At 44.0% G+C, this 20671-nt stretch overlaps 1 protein-coding gene across 1 annotated transcript in view; it reads right to left on the bottom strand.

The window, feature by feature from the left end:
* The window catches only part of MRPS25 (mitochondrial ribosomal protein S25), a 49583-nt gene extending 33957 nt beyond the window's left edge, over nucleotides 1–15626 (bottom strand). Inside the window, exon 1 of the mRNA XM_065933973.1 lies at nucleotides 15343–15626. Coding sequence (XP_065790045.1) covers nucleotides 15343–15476 — 134 coding nt within the window. The 5' untranslated portion in view covers nucleotides 15477–15626. The remainder of the gene's footprint in view (nucleotides 1–15342) is intronic.
* Nucleotides 15627–20671: the final 5045 nt, after the last annotated feature.

Below are 20671 nucleotides of genomic sequence, written 5' to 3'. Positions count from 1 at the left end.
TTTCCCAGCATCAGGGTCATTTCCAATGAGTTGGCTCTTCACATCAGGGGGCGAAAGTATTGGAGCTTCAGCAGTTGTCCTTCTAATGCATATTCAGGGTTGATTTCCTTTAGGATTGACTGATTTGATCTTCTTGCAGTCCAAGGGACTCCCAGGAGTCTTCTCCAACACTACAGCTCAAAAGCATTAATTACTTGGCACTCAGCCTTCTTTATGGTCCAACTTTCACATCCATACATGACTACTGGAAAAACCACAGCTTTGACAAGATGGACCTAGGTCAGCAATGTCTCTGCTTTTTAATATGCTGCCTTGGTTGGTCATAGCTTTTCTTCTAAGGAGTGTCTTTTAATTTCATGGCTGTAGTCACCATTCACAGTGATTCTGGAGCCCAAGAAAATAAAGTCTGTCACCGTTTCCATTTTTTCCCTATTTGCCATGAGGTGACGTGACTGGATACAATGATCTTAAGTTTTTTGAATGCTGAATTTTTAGCCAGCTTTTTTTTTCACTCTCTTCTTTTCATCTTCATCAAGAGGCTCTTTAGTTTTTCTTTGCTTTCTGCCATTAGGGTGGTGTTATCTGCATATCTGAGGTTACTGATATTTCTTCCAGAAATCTTGATTCCAACTTAAGCTTTACACAGCTTGTCATTTCACATGATGTACTTTGCATATGAGTTAAACAAGCAGGGTGACAATACACAGTCTTGACGTACTCCTTTCCCAATTTGGAACCAGTCACTTGTTCCATGTAAGGTTCTGTTGCTTCTTGACCTATACACAGGTTTCTCAGGAGACAAGCATGGTGGTCTGGTATTCCCATCTTTTTCAGAATTATCCACAGTTTGCTGTGATGCACACAGTCAAAGGCTTTAGCCAATGAAACAGAAGTAGGTGTTTTTCTGGAATTCCCTTGCTTTTTCTATGATTCAGTGGATGCTGGAAATTTGATCTTTGGTTTCTCTGCCTTTTCCAAACTCAGCTTAAACATTTGGAAGTTCTCGGTTCAGGTACTGTTGAAGCTTACCTTGAAGGATTTAGAGCAATGCCTTGCTAGAATATAAAATGTGCATAATTGTGCAACAGTTTGAACATTCTTTGGCACTGCCCTTCTTTGGGACTGGAATGAAAACTGACCTTTTCCAGTCCTGTGGCCAGTGCTGAGTTTCCAAATTTACTGTCATACTGAGTGCAGCACTTTAACAGCATCATCTTTTAGGAATTGAAATAGCTCAGCTGAAATTCCATCACCTCCACTAGCTTTGTCTGTAGCAATGCCTCCTAAGGCCCATTTGACTTCACACTCCAGGATGTCTGGCTCTAGGTGAGTGATCACACCACTATGGTTATCCAGGTCATTAAGACCTTTATTGTACAGTTCTTCTGTGCATTTTCTGTGTATTCTTGCCACCTCTTCTTAATATCTTCTGCTTCTGTTAGGATATTGTACCCATCCCTGCATAGATTGTCCCCTTCAGTTCAGCTGCTCAGTCGTATCCGACTCTTTGCAACTCCTTGGACCGCAGCACGCCAGGCCTCCCTGTCCATCACCAACTCCCGGAGTTTACTCAAACTCATGTCCATCAAGTCAGTGATGCCATCCAACCATTTCATCTTCTGTCGTCCCCTTCTCCTCCGGCTTCAAACTTTCCCAGCACCACATTCTTTTCAAATGAATCAGTTCTTTGCATCAGGTGGCCCAAAGTACTGGAGTTTCAGCTTCAGCATAAGTCCTTCCAATGAACATTCAGGACTGATCTCCTTTAGGATGGACGGTTGGATCTCCTTGTAGTCTAAGGGACTGCAATGTCCCTTGTCCCCTTGGTATCTAATTTTCTTGAAGAGATCTCTAGTCTTTCCCATTCTACTGTCTTCCTCTATTTCTTTGCACTCTTCTGAGAAGGCTTTCTTATCTCTCCCTGCTATTCTTTGGAACTCTGTATTCAGATGGATATATCTTTCCTTTTCTTTTCTGCCTTTTGCTTCTCTTCTATTTTCAGCTATTTGTAAGACCTCCTCAAACAAAACATTTTGCTTTTTTGCATTTCTTTTTCTTTGGGATGGTTTTGATCACTGCCTCCTGTACAATTTTACGAACCTCCACCCATAGTCCTTCAGGCACCCTGTTTAGCAGATCTAATCCCTTGAATCTGTTACCTCCACTGTATAATCATAAGGGATTTGATTTAGGTCATACGTGAATGACCTACTGGTTTTCCCTAGCTTCTTCAATTTAAGTCTGAATTTTGCAGTCAGGAGTTCATGATCTGAGCCACAGTCTGCTCAAGAAAAAAGACAATCTAATACAAAAAATGGGGGAAGACTAAATGGACATCTCCAAAGAAGAGATACAGATAACCAACATGAAAATATGATCAACATTCCTCATTATTAAAGAAATGCAAATGAAAACCTCAATAAGGTATCACTTCACAGGGTCAGAAAGGCCACAATCAAAAATTCGACAAAGAATAGATGTTGGAGAGGGTGTAGAGAAAAGGAACACCCTTGTACTGTGGGTGGGAATGTAAACTGACACAGCCATCATGAACAACGGTATGGACACTCCTTAAAACAGGTAGGGGTAAAACTACCATATGACCAAGTAATCCCACTACTGGACATATACCCTGAGAAAACAATAATTGAGAAAGACACAGGTATCCCAATTATCTATAGAGCACTATTTACAATAGACAGGACATGGAAGCAACCTAGATGTATGTCAACACATGAATAGATAAAGAAGTTGTGCTACAGAAATACCATGGGTTATTGAAAGTGAAAGTCACTCAGTCATGTCTGACTCTTTGTGACCCCGTGGACTATACAATCCATGGAATTCTCCAGGCCAGAATACTGAAAGGGTAGCCTTTCCCTTCTCCAGGGGATCTTCCCAACCCGGAAATCGAACCTTGGTCTCCCATACTGCAGGCGGATTCTTCACCAGCTGAGTAGCAAAGGAAGCCCACCATGGGATATTACTCAGCCATAAGCAACAAATTTGTTTCAGTTCCAGGGACGTGGTTGAACCTAGAGCCTCTTAGAGCGAGTGAAGAAGTCAGAAAAACAAATATTGTATTTGATGCATCTATATGGTATCTAGGAAAATGGTATCAATGAACCTATTTTCAGGGCAGGAACGCAGACCCAGAGGTAGAGAATGGACTTGTGGACTCAGCAGAGGAAGGACTGGGTGAAACAAATTGAGAGAGTAGCATGGAAATACATACATGACCGTGTGTAAAATGCATAGTGAGTGCATAGTTACTGTGTAACACAGGGAGCTTATCCTGGTGAACTGTGACGACCCAGAGGGGTGGGGGTTGGTGGGACGGAGGTTCAGCATGGAGGGGTATATGCACATATATGGTTGACTGACACCTTGTATGGCAAAAATCAACACATAATTGTAAAGCAAACATACTCCAGTTAAAGAATGAAATAATTATGAAAAATAAAAATAACAGTTTTTGACCCATTTTCTAAAATAATGAAAATAAAACAAAAAATAAAAAATTTGAACCTAATTAAACTTAAAAGGGTTTGCCCAACAAAGGAAACGACACACAAAACGATAAAGACAACACACTCAGAATCAGAGACAATATTTTAAAGGAAGCAACTGACATCATATTACCTTAGAAAATATACAGTTTCTGGAGCTCAATGTCAGCAAACAATAAAAATCCATTCAAAACACATGCGGAATACCTAAATGGACATCTCTCCAAAGACATACAGATGGGCAACCAACACATGAAATGTCGTTCAACATCAGTCATTATCAGAGAAATGCAAATGAAAACTTCAGCGAGGTATTACCACACAAGGTCAGAATGGCCATCAACAAAAATTCTACAAACAGTAAATGCTGGAGAGGGTGTGTAGGAAAAGGAACCCTCTTGCACTCCTGGTGGAAACGTAAAGTGATACACCCACTCAGGAGATAAGTATGCAGAGCCCTTAAAAGAATGAGAATAAAAATACCATATGACCCAGCAAGTCCTCTGGGCACATACCCTGACAAAACCATGATTCAAAGTGACACATGAGCCCGCTGTTGTTTGGAGCACCATTTACGAAAGCTGGACATGGAAGCAATCTAGATGTCTGTCAACAGATGAATGGATAAAGTTGTGCTACGTACATCCAATGGAATATTACTCAGCCATAAAAAGGAATGAATTTTAGCTGGTTCTAAGGAATCAGCTGAACCTAGAGACTTTTATATAGAGTGCAGGAAGTCAGTAAGAGAAAAACAAATATTGTATATCCAGGCACATGTATGGGGTCTAGAAAAATAGAACGCAGAGGTAGAGAATGGATTTGTGGACACAGTGAGGGAAGGAAAGGGTGGGACCTACTGAAAGAGTAGCATACAAATATAACCATTAGCAGGTGTAAAACAACTAGTAGGAAGGTGATGTATAACAGAGAGCTCAGACTGGTGCTGTGTGATAGCTTAGAGAGACTGGATTGGGGGAGGTGGCAGGGAGAGAGGTATAAGGGGGAAAGGATGTAGCTATACTTATGACTGGTTCATGCTGTTATATGGAAGAAACCCAGTGACACTGTAAAACCATCATACTCCAATCAAAAATCAACTTCAAATACCACAAAATATATTTTAAAAAATAATAATAGAATAAAAAATTTGAAGCCACCTTCTAAATAATGACTATTAAAACAAAAATAAACAAATGGGACCTAATTAAACTTAAAAGCTCTTGCACAGCAACGGAAAGCACAAACAAAACGAAAAGACCACCCTCAGAATGGGAGACAATACTTGTAAGCTAACTGACACAGGAATAATCTCCAAAAAATAGTAACAGCTCATGGAGCTCAGTTTCAAGAAAAAAGACAAACTAATCAAAATTGGGGGACGATTTAATGGACGGCTTTTCAAAGAAGACATATAGATGACCAACCAACACATGAAAAGATGATCAACATCACTCATTATTAGAGAAATGCAAATGAAAACTTCAATGAGGTACCATTATCACCTCACCAGGTCAGAATGGCCATCATAAAAATTCTATAAACAGTAAATGCTGAAGAGGCTGTGGAGAAAAGGGAACCCTCTTGTACTATGTGGAAAGATATGGTCACATGGAGAACAGTATGGAGAATGCATTAAAAAAAAGAAAAAAAAGAAACCTACTATACCACTACTGAGCATATAATTGAGAAAACATTTTTCAAAAAGACACATGTACCTCAGTGTTCAGTGCAGCACTATCTGTAATAGCCAGGACATGGAAGCAAACTAGTTATCTCTGGACAAATGAATGGATAAAGAAGGTGTGCTACATATACACCATGGACTGTTACTCAGTCATAAAAAGGAACAACTTGAGTCAGTTCTAGGGAGGTAGGTGAACCTACAGCCTGTTATACAAAGTGAAGTCAGAAAAACAAGTAACATATTAATGCATATATATGGAACCTACAAAAATGGCCCTGATGAATTTATATGCAGGGCAGGAATACAGACCCAAAGGTAGAGAATGGTTTCTGGACACATCGGGGCAAGGACAGGGTGGGAAAAACCGAGAATAGCAAGGAAACCTATACGTTACCATGTTAAAGAGCACAGGTAGTGGGAAGTTACTGTATAACCCAGGAGGCTCAGCCTGGTGGGCTGTCATGATCTAGGCCGGTGGGGATGGGGAGATTTAAATGGGAGGGGATGTATGTATATTTAGGGCTCACTCATGTTGTATGGCAGAAACCAACACAACATGTACAGCAACTATACCCCAATTGAAAAATGAGAAAAAATTATGAAAATAACAATTTTTGATCCATCTTCTAAAATAATGAATATATTTTAAAAATAAACAATTGGGACATATTTAATCTTAAAAGCTTTTGCTCAGCAAAGGAAACACAAACAAAACAAAAAGACAACCCTCAGAATAGGAGACAATCTTTGAAAACTGATCAACTGACACAGGCTTAACCTCCAAAATATACAAACAGCTCATGGAGCTCAATTAAAAAAACAAAAAAAGCCACTCCATTCAAAAAAAACAAGCAGAACACCTAAACACATCCGTCCAAAGAAGATATACTGATGGGCAACAAACACATGAAGTGATGCTCAACATCACCCATTATTAGAGAAATACAAATAAAAACTTCAATGAGGTATCACCTGACAAGGTTAGAATGGCCATCATCAAAAATTCTACAAACAATAAAAGCTGCAGAAAGTATGGAGAGAAGGGAACCCTCTTGCACTCTTGTGTAGGCTGAAAGTCTCTAAGGATAACAGTATGGAGATTCCCTAAAACCCAGGGATAAAAATACCACATGACCCTGTAATCCCACTACTGGGCATATAGTCTGAAAACAGTAATTCAAAACAACGCATGTACCCCAATGCTCACTGCAGCACTATTTACAATGCTGAGGACATGGAAGCAACCTAGATGTCTGCTGATAGATGAATGGATAAAGAAGTTGTGCTAAATACACAGAATGGAATATTACTGAGCAATGAAATGGAATGAATTTGAGTTAGTTTTAGTCAGGTGGGTGAACCTACAGCCTGTTATGCAGAGTTAAGTCAGAAGGAGAAGATGAAATCCGGTATATTAACACTTATATACTGGATTTAGAAAAATAGTCCTGATGAACCCATTTGCAGAGCAGGAATACAGACACAGATGTGGAGAATGGATTTGTGGACACAGCTGGAGAAAGAAAGGGTGGGACAAACCCAAAGAGTAGCACAGAAATATACATAAATACATGTATAAAACAACAAGCTAGTGGGAAGCTGATGTATAAGACAAGGAGCTCAGCCTGGTGCGCTGTGATGCCCTAGAGAGACTGGACAGGTATGAGGAGGGCAGGAGCAGGCAGCGAGTTTCAGGAGGGAGAGGATTTATGTATACTGATGCCTGATTCATACCGCTGTATGGAAGAAACCAACACAATATTATAGAGCACTTATACTCTAACTAAACATCCATTTTAAATACCCCTAAGAAATGACTAGGGCTTCCCTGGTAGCTCAATTAAAAATAAAATAAATAATAATAAATAAATAAAAATAATAAATAAAATTTTTGAATGCACCTTCTAAATAATGAATATAAATCCAAAAATATACAAATGGGACCTAATTAAACTTAAAAGCTTTAGCAGAGCAAAAGAAACCAGAAACGAAATGAAAAGACAGCCATCAGAATGGGAGACAATATTTGCAAATGCAGTAACTGAGAAAGTATTATTTATCTTCAAGATATATTAATACAAACAACTCAAGGAGCTCAATTTCAAAAAAAGACATCCAATCAAAAAATGGGCAGACCTCAACAGAGAGCTCTTCAAAGAAAACATACAGATGGCCAACAAACACATGAAAAGATGCTCAACACTGCTCATTATTACAGAAACTCAAATGAAAACTTCAATGAGATACCATCTCACAGAGTCAGAACGGCCATCATCAAAAATCCTACAAAGAATAAATGCTGGAGAGGGTGTGGAGAAAAGGGAACCTTCTCGCACTCTTGGTGGGAATGCAAACTGATACAGCCACTATGGCCAACAGTATGGATATTCCTTTAAAAACCAGGGGCAGACTACTATGTTACACACAATCCCACTATAGGGCACAGACCCTGAGAAAACCGTAATTCAAAAAGACACGTGTATCCCCAAAGTTCACTGCAGCACTATTTTTGATAGCCAGGATATGGAAGCAACCTAGATGCTCATCCACAGATGAACAGATAAAGATGTTGTGGAACTCTTTGTGACCCCATTAACAACGGCACCCAGGCTCCCCCGTCCATCACCAACTCCTGCGGCTTGCTCAAATTCATGTCCTTGGAGGTGGTGGTACATATATACTGTGGAAAAGTACTCAGCCATACAAAGGAAGCAATAAGAGTCAGATCTAGTGAGGCAGATGATCCTAAAGGCTGTTACACAGTGATGTCGGAAAACAAATATATTTATGCACATGCATGGATTTACAAAATGGTAGTTATGAAGCCATTAGTAGGTCAGTAACACAGAGGCAGACATAGTACACATTCTTCTGGACACAGTGGAGAAAGGAGAGGTTGGGATGAATTTCAAGAGTAGAACTGAAACATATAGATTACCATGAGTAAAACAGATAGCCATGGAAATTCGCTGTATGAGCCATGGAGACCGGCCTGGTGTCTTCTGACAACCTAGAGGGGTGGGATGGCGTGGGAGGTGCCGAGGAGGTTCTAGAGGGAGGGCACATATGCACGCCTGTGGCTGATTCATGCTGATGTGCGGGAGAGACCAACACAGCATTGTAAAGCAATTATCCTCCAATTAAAAAAAACTACCATCACCCAGCATTCTCACTACTGGGCATATACTTTGAGAAAATCATAATTTAAAAACCACGTGTACCCCAACATTCATTGCAGCGCTATTTCTGACAGCCAGGACAGGGAAGCAACTTAGATATCCATGGATAGACGGATGGATAAAGAAGCCGTGGTACATATATACAATGGAATATTACTCAGCCATAAAAAGGAAGGAAGTCGAGACAGTTTTAGGGAGGGGGATGAACCTAGAGCCTCTTATACAGAGTGAAGTCAGTCAGAAAGAGAAAAACAAATATCGTATTAACACATATATATGGAATCCAGAAAAAGGTCCTGAGGAACCCATTTGCAGAGCAGGAACATGGACGCAGGCTTGGAGAACAGACTTGTGGACACGACAGGAAAAGGCTGGGGTGGGATGACTTGAAAGAGCTGCAGAGAAATACACATGCTGTCGTGCAGTGTGAAGTTGCAGTATAACACAGGGAACCCAGTCAAGTGCTCTCTGAGGACCTAGAGGGGTGGGATGGGGGTGACAGAGAGGTTCAAGAGGCAGGAGATGTATGTATACTTATGGGTGACTCCTATTATTGTATGCAGAAACCAACACAACACTGTACCACAGCTATGCTCCGATTAAAATTAATCTTTTAAAATGCAAAGAAAAATTATTTTTAAAATGGAAATAAAAAAATTTTGACCCACCTTCTAAAATAATGAATATAAAAACAATCGGAACCTAATTAAATGTAAAAGCTTTTGCAAAGCAAAGGAAACCACAAACAAAACAAAAAGACAACCTGAAGAATGTGAGACAATATTTGCAGACAAAGCAGCTGACAAAGGTTAATTTTCAAAATATACAAACAGCTCACACAGCACAATGTCAAAAAAACAATTCAATTAAATAATGGCTGGAAGACCTTTACGTAGACATCTCTCCAAGGAAGACGTACAAATCACCATCAAAACACATGAAAAGATGCTCAACACCACTCATTATTAGAGAAATACAAATCAAAACTATAATGAGGTATATCACCTCACACAGGTCAGAACGGCCATCTTCAAAAAAATCTACAAACAATAAATGCTAAGAGTGGAGAAAAGGGTACCCTCTTGTACTGTTGGTGGGAATATAAACCGGTACAGCCGCTGTGGAGAAGAGTAGGGTGATGCTTTCAGTTCAGTTGCTCAGTCACATCTAACTCTTCGCGACCCCATGGACTGCAGCACACCAGGCTTCCCTGTCAATCACCAACTCTCGGAGCTTGCTCCAACTCATGTCTATTGAGTCGGTGATGCCATCCAACCATCTCATGCTCTGTCATACCCTTCCCCTCCCACCTTCACTCTTTCCCAGCATCAGGGTCTTTTCCAATGAGTCAGTTCTTCGCATCAGGAGGCCAAAGTATTGGAGTTTCAGCTTTAGCATCAGTCCTTCCAATGAATATTCAGGACTGATTTCCTTTAGGATGGACTGGTTGGATCTCCTTGCAGTCCAAGGGACTCTCAAGAGTCTTCTCCAATACCACAGTTCAAAAGCATCAATTCCTCAGTGCTCAGCTTTCTTTATAGTCCAACTCTCACATCCATCTATAACTACTGGAAAAACCATAGCTTTGACTAGATGGACTTTTGTTTGCAAAGTAATGTCTCTGCTTTTTAATATGCTGTCTAGGTTGGTCATAGCTTTTCTTCCAAGGAGCAAGCACCTTTAAATTCATGGCTGCAGTCACCATCTGCAGTGATTTCATCAGTGTCTAAGGAGATGCCTTAGACAATAGAAATAAGACTACCATATGTCTCAGTGATCCCGCTACTTGGCACATACCCTGCCAAAAACATAATTGAAAAAGGCACCTGTGGGACTTTCCTGGTGGCGCAGGGGATAAGAATCCACCTGCCAGTGCAGGAGACACAGGTTTGACCCCTCGTTGGGGACGAGTCCACATGATTTGGAGCAATGAGGCCCATGAGCCACTACTACTGAGCCCCTGCTCTCGAGCTGGTGAGCCACAGCGGCTGAGGCTACACACCGCAACTGTTGAAACCTGTGTGCCCGGAGCCTCTGCTCCACAACAGGAGAAGCCACCGAAATGACAAGTCCATGCACCGCAACAAACACTAGCCCCACTCACTGCCAACTAGATGAAGCCTGTGCACAGCAACAAAGACTCAGTGTGGCCAAAGATATAAAATAAATTTTTTAAAAAAGACACATGCAGCCCATGTTCATTGCAGCACTGTTTACAACAGCTAGGACATGGAAGCAACCTGGATGTCCATGGAAGGATGAATGGATAAAGACAAGTGGTACATTTATATAATGTAACAGTACTCAGCCATAAAAAGTAACAAATTTGAGTCAGATGAAATAATGTTTAACCCAGAGCCTGTTCCACAGAGTGAAGTTAGAGATAGCATAATGTATATAATGTATATATTTGGAATCTGGAAAAATGGTACTGAACCCACTGCAGGACCGGAATATAGGCTCAGACGTAGAGAACGGACTTGTGGACACATGCTGAGAAGGAGACGGGGGACAAACTGACAGACTAACAGCGACATTTATACACTGCCGTGGGTAAAACAGATGACTAGCGGGGAGCTCAGCTCTGAGCTCTGGGATGACCTAGAAGGGTGGAATGCGGGGTGGGGTGGGAGGCTTCAGAGGGAGGGGATACATGAATATATACCACTGACTGATTCAAGATGCTGTACCGCAGAAACTATCATCATACTGTGAAGCAACTATACTCCAATAAAAAACAGTAAAAATAAACCCAGGGAAACATGGTGGAGACTTCATCCCTGGGATTGACACAAACACACATCTGAGCAGAATGGCTCCTTGGCAGGAGCAACGTGAGCCCTGCTCTCGTCAACGGTTAAGCCAAAGGTAACCTGGTTCCTTCCCCTTTCTAGTCCCTAAGTAGCTACTGTTGTAGTTCTCCCTGGACACACCACCATCTTCACCTCACAGAAGGAAACAGCTCAAGGGAACCTGTTACTTGATTTCGCTCCACCCTGCAGCCGGAACAAAAGCCCCAGTAAAGCCGTGCCTGAATCTCTTGTCAGGACTCTAGTCAACTTCTATTGCTTGGGGAAAGCCAAGAATCCTGGTCCGTATCTCCCTTGTGGTTTCTTTTCCCATCCTTGCCACACCTTTGCAAATCATCCCTTGATTAAAGGCTCCCCAAATGACCCGAATTTCAGAGCACCCTCTGCTTCCTGCTGCAGCCCTGCCCTCACAGCAGACCATGCACCGGTGTGAGTGGTACCTGGTAGAAGAGTGCCGCCTGGCTTTACCACGTCCCAGCCGTCCGACCCAGGGCAAGTCACTGCTCTGTGCCTCAGTGTTTATGTCAATACAGTGGCAAGGCAGGACAAGCAGTCCACACAGGAGCTTGTGGTCTATTCTCAAGAAAAGGATAGGAGCAACAGTCACAGCCTGACTGTGTGACATCTTTAGGCAGACGTCCAAAACTGGGGCAGAATCCAAAGTTAAAGCAAAAGCAATGACAATTAAAAATGCTAGGGAAACAAAAAACTGCAAAAAGAAAAATAAAAAATAATCACCGTACTCTGTCTGACTCAACTGTGTATAGTGTTTACAGTCATAGTAACTTAACAGTGAATACCGATTTATTCAAAATTCTTAAATGACTATATGGGAGGATGGTGGAGGCTGTCAAGCAGTATGCATGGTGGAGTCCCATACCAAGGCCACAGATGTGACCCTGGTCATCTCCAGAACTGACTGAGCCCATAGCAACCATTGCCATGAGCACCCAACCCATCTAAACCGGCCAGCTCCCTCATCCCACATTAGGTACAAATACCCACCCTAACCAATCACCTAATGTCACCCTTCCAGCAGGAATTCTTTCTGTCTTGAGACTATAACAATTGGCTACTAGCCCTGCACTGGCTCTCCCTGGTTGGTCAGGGGTCAGTCCTCTGTGCCTGCAGCGCCCTCATTTATCTCTGCTCTTTGTTCTTAATAAACTCCTTTCTGAAATACTGTGTCTAGAAATTCTTTTCCAACTCACACTCGACATGCATGTGTTGGGGTAGGGAGTGGTAGTGCTGCTGGGAGAGTTAAATCCTTGCCTTCTAAAGTAGCAAGTCAATTGATAAAGCCTAAAGCTAAGAAAATAAGGAGGCGCTAACTACGGTATTTATATGAAGGTAAAACACTTCGCTAATCAAATGGTTAGAGTTGAAAAGTAGTTGCCTCTGGGAAGAAGTGGAAGCCAAGTACTAACTACCATAATAAGCCATGGAGACCATCACAGCTCACAGGACTAGACTTTCCCGGATTCAGGACCCCTCTCCTCAATTCCCACCCCACAGCAGAGGATTGCCACGTAGCAAAACTGTTTACAAATAAATCAGGGCACATCTGTGTATAGGAGCTTCTCGCACCTAGTACTACTGGAGCATTCAACAGGGCTATGTAATAGTTCCTGCTGGAGCCTGGGGGGAAGGTTAATAACAAAAACTAACCTTCAGTTTCCACCTGTTGTGCCAGACACTTTGCTGGGCACTTATACTCAAACACCGGCAGCAATCCCAGAGGGTGGGGTTTTTACATTAAGAAAACATGTCAGAGATCGGACCCAGGAACCCTGCATTGGGAGCACCGAGTCTTAGCCACTGGACCACCAGGGATATTCGTATGCCCCAACTAAATATCCCGCATGCCGCAAAAAAGATCGAAGATCCTGTATGCTGCCACTAAGACCCAGTGCAGCCAAATAAATGTTTAAAAAAAAAAGTCCAAAAAGTAAAATGTCCTTGGTCACATGACCAGAAAGCCACAGACTCAGGGTCGTGAGCACTGGGCTCCAATCATTATCAAATTCACCTGGAGCCTGCAGCACAGGGCTGAACACAGAACCCAATAAATGCCAGCAGCTGTTAGTACTCCTGTTGGATCGTAAAGGCAAGAACACCTGGCAGAGATGAGGCTCTCAGACACTGAATAAGGCAGCTCCCCACACACCCAGCATACACCCTGAGACTCACTAGCCTGGGGCTGTGCCGGCCACTGGCACTTGAAACGAAGGGACAGCTGAAGTGCTGAGGTCAAAGGCCAGTGAGGCTACAAAGAGCAAGTCTGCCAGGCTAAAATCTCAACACCAGTGAGACAAGGCAAGCCTCTAACACTAGGAACACAGGCTGTTTGGCTCCTGTTTACCTAAAGAGTATTAAAATATTTGAGCATGCAAGTATGCGAAGGCCTATTCTGACTGGTTTTCTTTTAAATATACATATTTAAAATATATATATATATATATATATACCTATTTATTTATTTGGCTGCCCTGGGTCTTAGTTGCAGCAAGCGGGATCTAGCTCCCTGACCAAGGATCGAACTTTGGGCCCCCTTCATTGGGAATACTGAGTTTTAGTCACTGGACTGCTAAGGAAGTCCCAGGAGTCCCCAGCTGACCATTCAAAACATCAGAGACTTACACAAAAAGCTGAATTTCAGGCTTCTTACAAGTCAGAGATTCTCCATGGAGCCCATGTAGCTACCATGTGGCCAAGCAGTGAATGAGCCCCTGAGACAGGGCACTATTTCACTTTACTGCAGGTCCATCCACACTGTGTCCCTCCTTTGCTGTACCTGTCTGGCCTCTGCCCCGGGACTCCTGGTGTGGATGGAAGGATTCCAAGTCGGTTATGAAGGAGGATCTGGAGCCCATTCAGCCCTATGACTGAGTCTTCCAGGAAGCCCTCATCCCAGCTGACCCCACACAAGTAGGTCCAAGTTCCTAGGTTCACCTGTTGAAAGCAAATACACCTAGGGGTAGCTTCTGGCTTTCCTGAACAGCCCTGCACTGAAGAACTTCCCCGAGAGCAGGGACCGGGGGTAGGGGGGGACCACCCTCCACAGGGAGCTGCTCTCCAGTCACACTGATCCATCCCACACACCCAGGCCCAAAGTTTCTGAAAAACAGGAATTACATTCCCAGCACATATCACAGGGCCCAGCATGAGCAGGCACTCGGTAAATTTATATCTAACACCTGAGAAGCCCAGGGCACTGTCGCTGCCTCAAGGTCCAGTTCAAACCTTTCATTTGCAAGCTTCCCTTCCAATGAATACCGACTCTGCTGCGGCCTAAAGAGCATCAAGGAGTTGGGGGTGCAGGGGTGAAGTGGGTAACGAGCGGCTGCAAAGCTGACATGGACAGTCCCTTCATTTATAAGGGTGATGAGTCGGGACATTCCTGGTGGTCCAGTGGTGGAGCAAGGGGAGCAGGGGCCATCCCTGGTCGGGAACTAAGATCCTATATACTGCAGAGCATCTAAGCCCGGGCGCCCACTGCCCATGGTCCACAACCAGCGCAATGAGTAGCTCCTGCTTGGGCAACAAAAGAAAGCCCCCCAACACACACACCGCCCCCCTCTCCCCGCGGCAACTGAAGACCAGCACAGCCCAAAATTATTTTTTAAAAAAAGAAAAAACGGTGATGAGTCCTTGGAGAACGAAGCACTTTCAGAGCTGCCCCTCACCAGCCTTCAGGAGGGTGTGCCTGGCCGAGCCGGTCCCTTACCGTCTCGCGCTCCCTCATCCCTGGGCCGAGAGGAACACGGGTAAACAGCAAACGGGCTTAGACTGCACGCGGCGCATTCAGACACCCCGCTGCACGCCTGAGGGCTCCGGCTCCACCAAGGCCAGCGGCGGTAACCTCTCCCAGCGCACCGCCACCTCAGCCCTGGGACACAGGTGTCCCCTCAGTCGGGACACTGAGGAAAAGCAGCTCGCCCGGAGCCGGCGAGTGCAGGGAGAGCCGGGGCGCCAGCCGCTCGGTGGCCGCCCGGGCTGGGCTCCATCCACTCCGCCCATCACCCAGCCCGGCCCAGGGTCCCCTTCTGCTGCGGGCCCTGGGGCAGCTGCCCGTCCGCGCAGTGGGGCGCGGACAGTAGAGCCAGGTCTCCAGCGGGCTCGCAGGCGACTGGCGGGAGCCTGCGGCTCGGACTGACCTGGCGCCTTCGCCCAGCTCCCCGTGAGTGTTGTAGTTCACCGTCATAACCTTCACCGAGTCCTTGAACACCACGTCCCCCTGACTGAGGTACTGCAGGGTGCGGCGGATCGGGAAGCGGCCCTTCATGGGCATGGCTGCAGCGGAGGGGGGGCCGGCCGGCCGGCCGGCCGGCGACGAGTCCAGCAGCGCGGAGAAGCGAGCACTGCCGACAGCTCCCTTGCTCCCCGCGGGCTGCCTCGCCTCAGCGCCGGCTTCCACTTCCCGCGCAGACTCACGGGAGAGGGAGGGTCGCTCCCGGCGGGCAGCACGCGCGCCGCGGAGCAGCTTGGGCCTTGTAGTCCTGGCTGGCGGAGCTCTCCTCAGGTGACGGCGGCGTGTGCGGGGAGACCGCGCCTCTGCCTACAGCCTTGGAACTCGTGGGACGTTGAGGTTTTCATGCTCTGTGACTCGGTCCTTCTCCCCTCCGCCAAGGGCAAACATTTTCTATAGACTCAGACTTGGTCATTCGGACAACAAACTTAACAGGAGGAAATAATTCGGGAGAGCCGAGTTTCAATACCAAGGCGCCCAATAACTTTCTGTTCAACCTCAAGCGTGCCAGTTTTCCTCACTCAGCTTCTCCAGCTTTACGGTGAAGGGTTAGAACAGCGCAATGTCTAACACGGACTTAAAAAAAAAAAAAAAAAAAAACTGATTTGCAAAAGGGGGAAAAAAAGGAATTGAGTATCTATCCCCTTCCTAGTTCCATCACTTGAGAGCTCTGGATCTCTATTTCTTAAAAGCAAAAGGTGGCTGAGAAGTACTCTTTCTGAAGTACTCTTATTGATCCGAATATGTCAATTGTTCTTTACTTTTGAAGGACAGTTTTGCCAGATACAGAAATATAGGTTGGGAGTGGGGGGCAACTTTCAACACTTTAAATGTTTCACTCCACTCTCCTGCATAGTTTCTGAATAGTAGGCAGCTTTCTTCCACTATAGGTTAAGAGTTTTTTCTTCTGGTTTCTTTCAAGAGTTTCTTTATGTCTTTCGTTTATAGAGTTTGAGTAAGATATACCTAGGAGTATAGGTTCGGAGAAGGCAATGGCACCCCACTCCAGTCCTCTTGCCTGGAAAATCCCATGGACGGAGGAGCCTGGTAGGCTGCAGTCCATGGGGTCGCGAAGAGTCACACATGACTGAGTGACTTCACTTTCACTTTTCATTTTTATGCATTGGAGAAGGAAATGGCAACCCACTCCAGTGTTCTCACCTGGAGAATCCCAGGGATGGGGTCACACAGAGTCGGACACAACTGAAGTGACTTAGCAGCAGCAGCAGGAGTATAGGTTATGACAATCATCACCTTTGTCATCACCCACACAAGTAGAATTCAAATTTAGGTACATGGCATGTGTGTGTGTGTAGACACATACATACATATATATACATATAACCTGCACACAGTATGTATTTCTAGCAAAATTAAATCTCTAAGGTACTTGTCAATCCAGTGAAGTACACCAGAATAAAATTTCTAGGTAAAAAAAAGATATACCTAGGTGTATATTTTTGGTATTTATCCTGTTTGATGTTCTTGGAGCTTTCCTGGACCTGTAGTTTGGTGACTGCTATTCATTTTGGAAAATTCTTGGCCATTATTACTTAAAATATTTTCATTCTCTCATTTTTTTTTTTCTCCTTCTGGTATTCTGATTCTGTATGTTTTACCTCTTCTGAAATTGTCCCATCATTCTTGGATGTTCTGTGGGTTTTTTGTTGTTGTTGTTTTCCATCCTTTTTCCCATTTGCATTTCAGTAGGGAAGTTCAGTAGGAAAATCTGCCAGTAAATTTGGAAAACGTAGCAGTGGCCACAGGACTGGAAAAGGTCAGTTTTCATTCCAATCCCAAAGAAAGGCAATGCCAAAGAATGCTCAAACTACCATACAAGTATGCTCATTTCACATACTAGCAAGGTAATGCTCAAAATCCTTCAAGCTAGACTTCAATAGTATGCAAACTGTGAAGTTCCAGATGTGCAAGCTAGATTTAGAAAGGGCCAAGGAACCAGACAGCAAACTGCCAACATCCCCTGGATCACAGAAAAAGCAAGGAAATTCCAAAAAAATTCTATTTCTGCTTCATTGACTATGTTAAAGCCTTTGACTGTGTAGATCATAACAAACTTTAGAAAATTCTTAGAGATGGGAGTACCAGACCACCTTACCTGTCTCCTGAGAAATCTGTATGCAGGAAAAAAAACGGCAGTTAGAACCAGCCATGGAAAAACAACGGACTGGTTCAAAACTGGGAAAGGAGTATGTTAAGGCTATATACAGTCAACTTGCTTGTTTAACTTATATGTAGAGTATGAATCACAAGTCAAGATTGCCGGGAGAAATATCAACAATCTCAGATATGCAGATGATACCATTTTAATGGTAGAAAGTGAAGAGGAACTAAAAAGCCTCTTGATGAGGATGAAAGAGGACAGTGAAAAAGCTGGCTTGAAACTCAACATTCAAAAACTAAGATCATGGCATCTGGTCCCATCATTCTGTGGTAAATAGATGGGGAAAAAGTGGAAACAGTGACAGATTTTATTTTCCTGGGCTCCAAAATCACTGAGGATGATGATTGCAGTCATGAAATATAAAGACACTTGCTCCTTGGAAGAAAAGCTATGAAAAACTAATACAGTGTTTTAAAAAGCAGAGACATCACTTTGCTGACAAAGGTCCATATAGTCAAACCTATGGTTTTTCCAGTTGTCATGTATGGATGTAAGAGTTGTACCATAAAAAGGCTGAGCACCAAAGAATTGATGCTTTTGAACTGTGGTACTGGAGAAGACTCTTGAGAGTCCCTTGGACTGCAAGGAGATCCAACCACTCAATCCTAAAGGAAAAGTGAAAGAGAAAGCCACTCAGTCGTGTCTGACTCTTTGCAACCCCGTCGACTATACAGTCCACGGAATTCTCCAGGCCAGATTACTGGAGTGGGTAGCCTTTCCCTTCTCCAGGAGATCTTCCCAACCAGAGATTGAATCCAGGACTCCTGCATTGCAGGAGGATTCTTTACCAGCTGAACCACAAGGGAAGCCCAAGAATACTGGAGTGGGTAGCTTATCCTTTCTCCAGTAGAAATCAACCCTGACTATTCATTGGAAGGACTGGATGCTAAAGCTAAAGCTCCAATACTTTGGCCACATGATGCAGAGAGCTGACTCACTGGAAAAGACCCTGATGCTGGGAGAGACTGAGGACAGGAGAAGGGGGCAACAGAGGATGAGACGGTTGGATGGCATCACCGTCTCAATGGACATGAGTTGGAGCAAGCTCCAGGAGATAGGGAAGGACAGGGAAGCGTGGCACGCTGCGGTCCATGGGGTCGCGGAGTCAGACATAACTTAGCAACTGAACAACAACAACAAAGGAAGTCTCTATGACCAACCTCCAGACTCACTGATTCTTTCCTTGGCTGTGTCCAATCAACTGATGTGCCCATCAGAAGCATTCTTTGTTAGTGTTTTTTTATTTCTAGCATTTCCTTTCAATCTTAGAGTTTCCTTATCTCTGTTTCCATTACTCATCTCGTCTTGCATATTATTTACTTTTACCACTAGACTCTTTACCATATTAATCACTTAACTTTCCTATCTGGTAACTCCAACATCTGTCTAGTATCTGAATCTGGTTGTGATATATACTTGTCAGAGTGGGATTTTTTTTTTCTACTTTTTTTTAGCACACCTAAAATTTTTTGTTGAAAGTCAGACGTTGGCTGTATTAGGTAATAGGAACTGAGGTAAATAAGCCTCTGTTACGAAGGGTTATGTTATCCTGGCTGGGACGTGAGCTGTTTAATGTCTGCTATAGCTGTAGGTGCCCAGAGGCTTCAGCTCCTCTAGTGTCTAAGCTCTTGTCTCTTGTGACTCTGGGCTTCCCTGGAGTGTGCGTTTTGCACCTCATTCAGCTAGTCTGCTCTTATACTGGCATTCTGTTGGTGTGGTGGTAAAGTGCGGGGGAAGGGAAGCATTCTGCAATTTTATGGTGAAATCTCAGTATTTTAATGGGTTACTGTCCTTGGGCAGTGACCTTTAAAAGTGTTTCTTAATCCACCTCTGTGATAAAAAAGAAATATATCTGGTCTTTGTTCCCAGCTCCTGGCCAGAGCTCCTAAAACCCTTGTAGGGTACTCTCCTGGTGGTCCAGTGCCTAGGACCCCACATTCCCAATGCAGGGGGCCTGGGTTCAATCCCCAGTCAGGAACTAGATCCCACATGCTGCAACTAAAGATCTGACATGCTGCAAAGAAGATCAAGGATCCCATGTGCTGCACCTAAGACCCAGCACAGCTAAATAGAAAATTTTAAAACAAAACAGGTAATACTTAGTGCTTGCTGTAGGTCAGACAGAATGTCAAGTATTGGGTATGGGTACCTCATTTAATCCTCCAAATTAAAACTCCAGTTTACAGATCAAAGAGTGTGTGGTGAGGTTAAGCACGCTAAGGGTTACACCCCTTGGATTCCAGCCTAGGTCTGTGTGATTCCAAAACCCAAGCTGCCCTGGCCTGCTTCTTGTACACTCAAGTTTCTAACATTAGGGAGGACATTTCATCCATAGGAAGCACCTCTTCTGAACTTTAAGGTTAAAAGCTCTTCTGCCTAAAACTCTTCAGTAGCCTAGCATGGTTTTCAAAAAGCCTTCAGGACTTCCAGCTTCAGCTCAGAAACATGAAGAGTTTGGTAGTTGTCACACCTGTCCTTACATGAGAAAGCTGGGCAAACTGAAAGCCAGTGACTCTTCGGACCCCAGAGAACGGAGTCGGCAGGGCCAACTACCACCTAGAAATATGGAGAGGTGAATGCAGAGTGACAGCCAAGATCTGCTTACCTGCAGCAGAAGCCACTGGAGCCAGAGCTGGAACACTAGATGAACTGCTGGAGGCTGAGTGTGGACTAGTATGGGAGTGGCAGCCTAAAGGACACCCCACACTCTCCTCAACATCACCTTCTCCTGGTTTAGTCCTGGGAGGTCTCAAAGGTCCAAGTGATGGCAGCATCAAAGACCCACGTAGTAGCTTCCTCTCTTTTCCCGTTGCCCACTTCTGCTACCTTTGGGCACGACACCTATGTAAGACAGTTCATTTAATCAACACTGCAGGAATCACTGAACATAAGGGCAGAACTAGAACCTGTATTTACCCCCTGGGAAGACTCCTGGTTTTGTCTGGAGGCCATAAACCACACAGGAACACAGGAGCTGGAGCTGTTTTCTTGTACTCAGAAGTCATTAAGGAAATGAGCAGATGTTATCTGGTAATTCTTGGTGTGCACAAACACA

This window comes from Muntiacus reevesi, chromosome 4 (assembly GCF_963930625.1).
Source record: "Muntiacus reevesi chromosome 4, mMunRee1.1, whole genome shotgun sequence".
Lineage (NCBI taxonomy): Eukaryota > Metazoa > Chordata > Mammalia > Artiodactyla > Cervidae > Muntiacus > Muntiacus reevesi.
The sequence above is the reverse complement of the archived record's forward strand: the minus strand, read 5'-3'. Positions and strand labels throughout refer to the sequence as shown.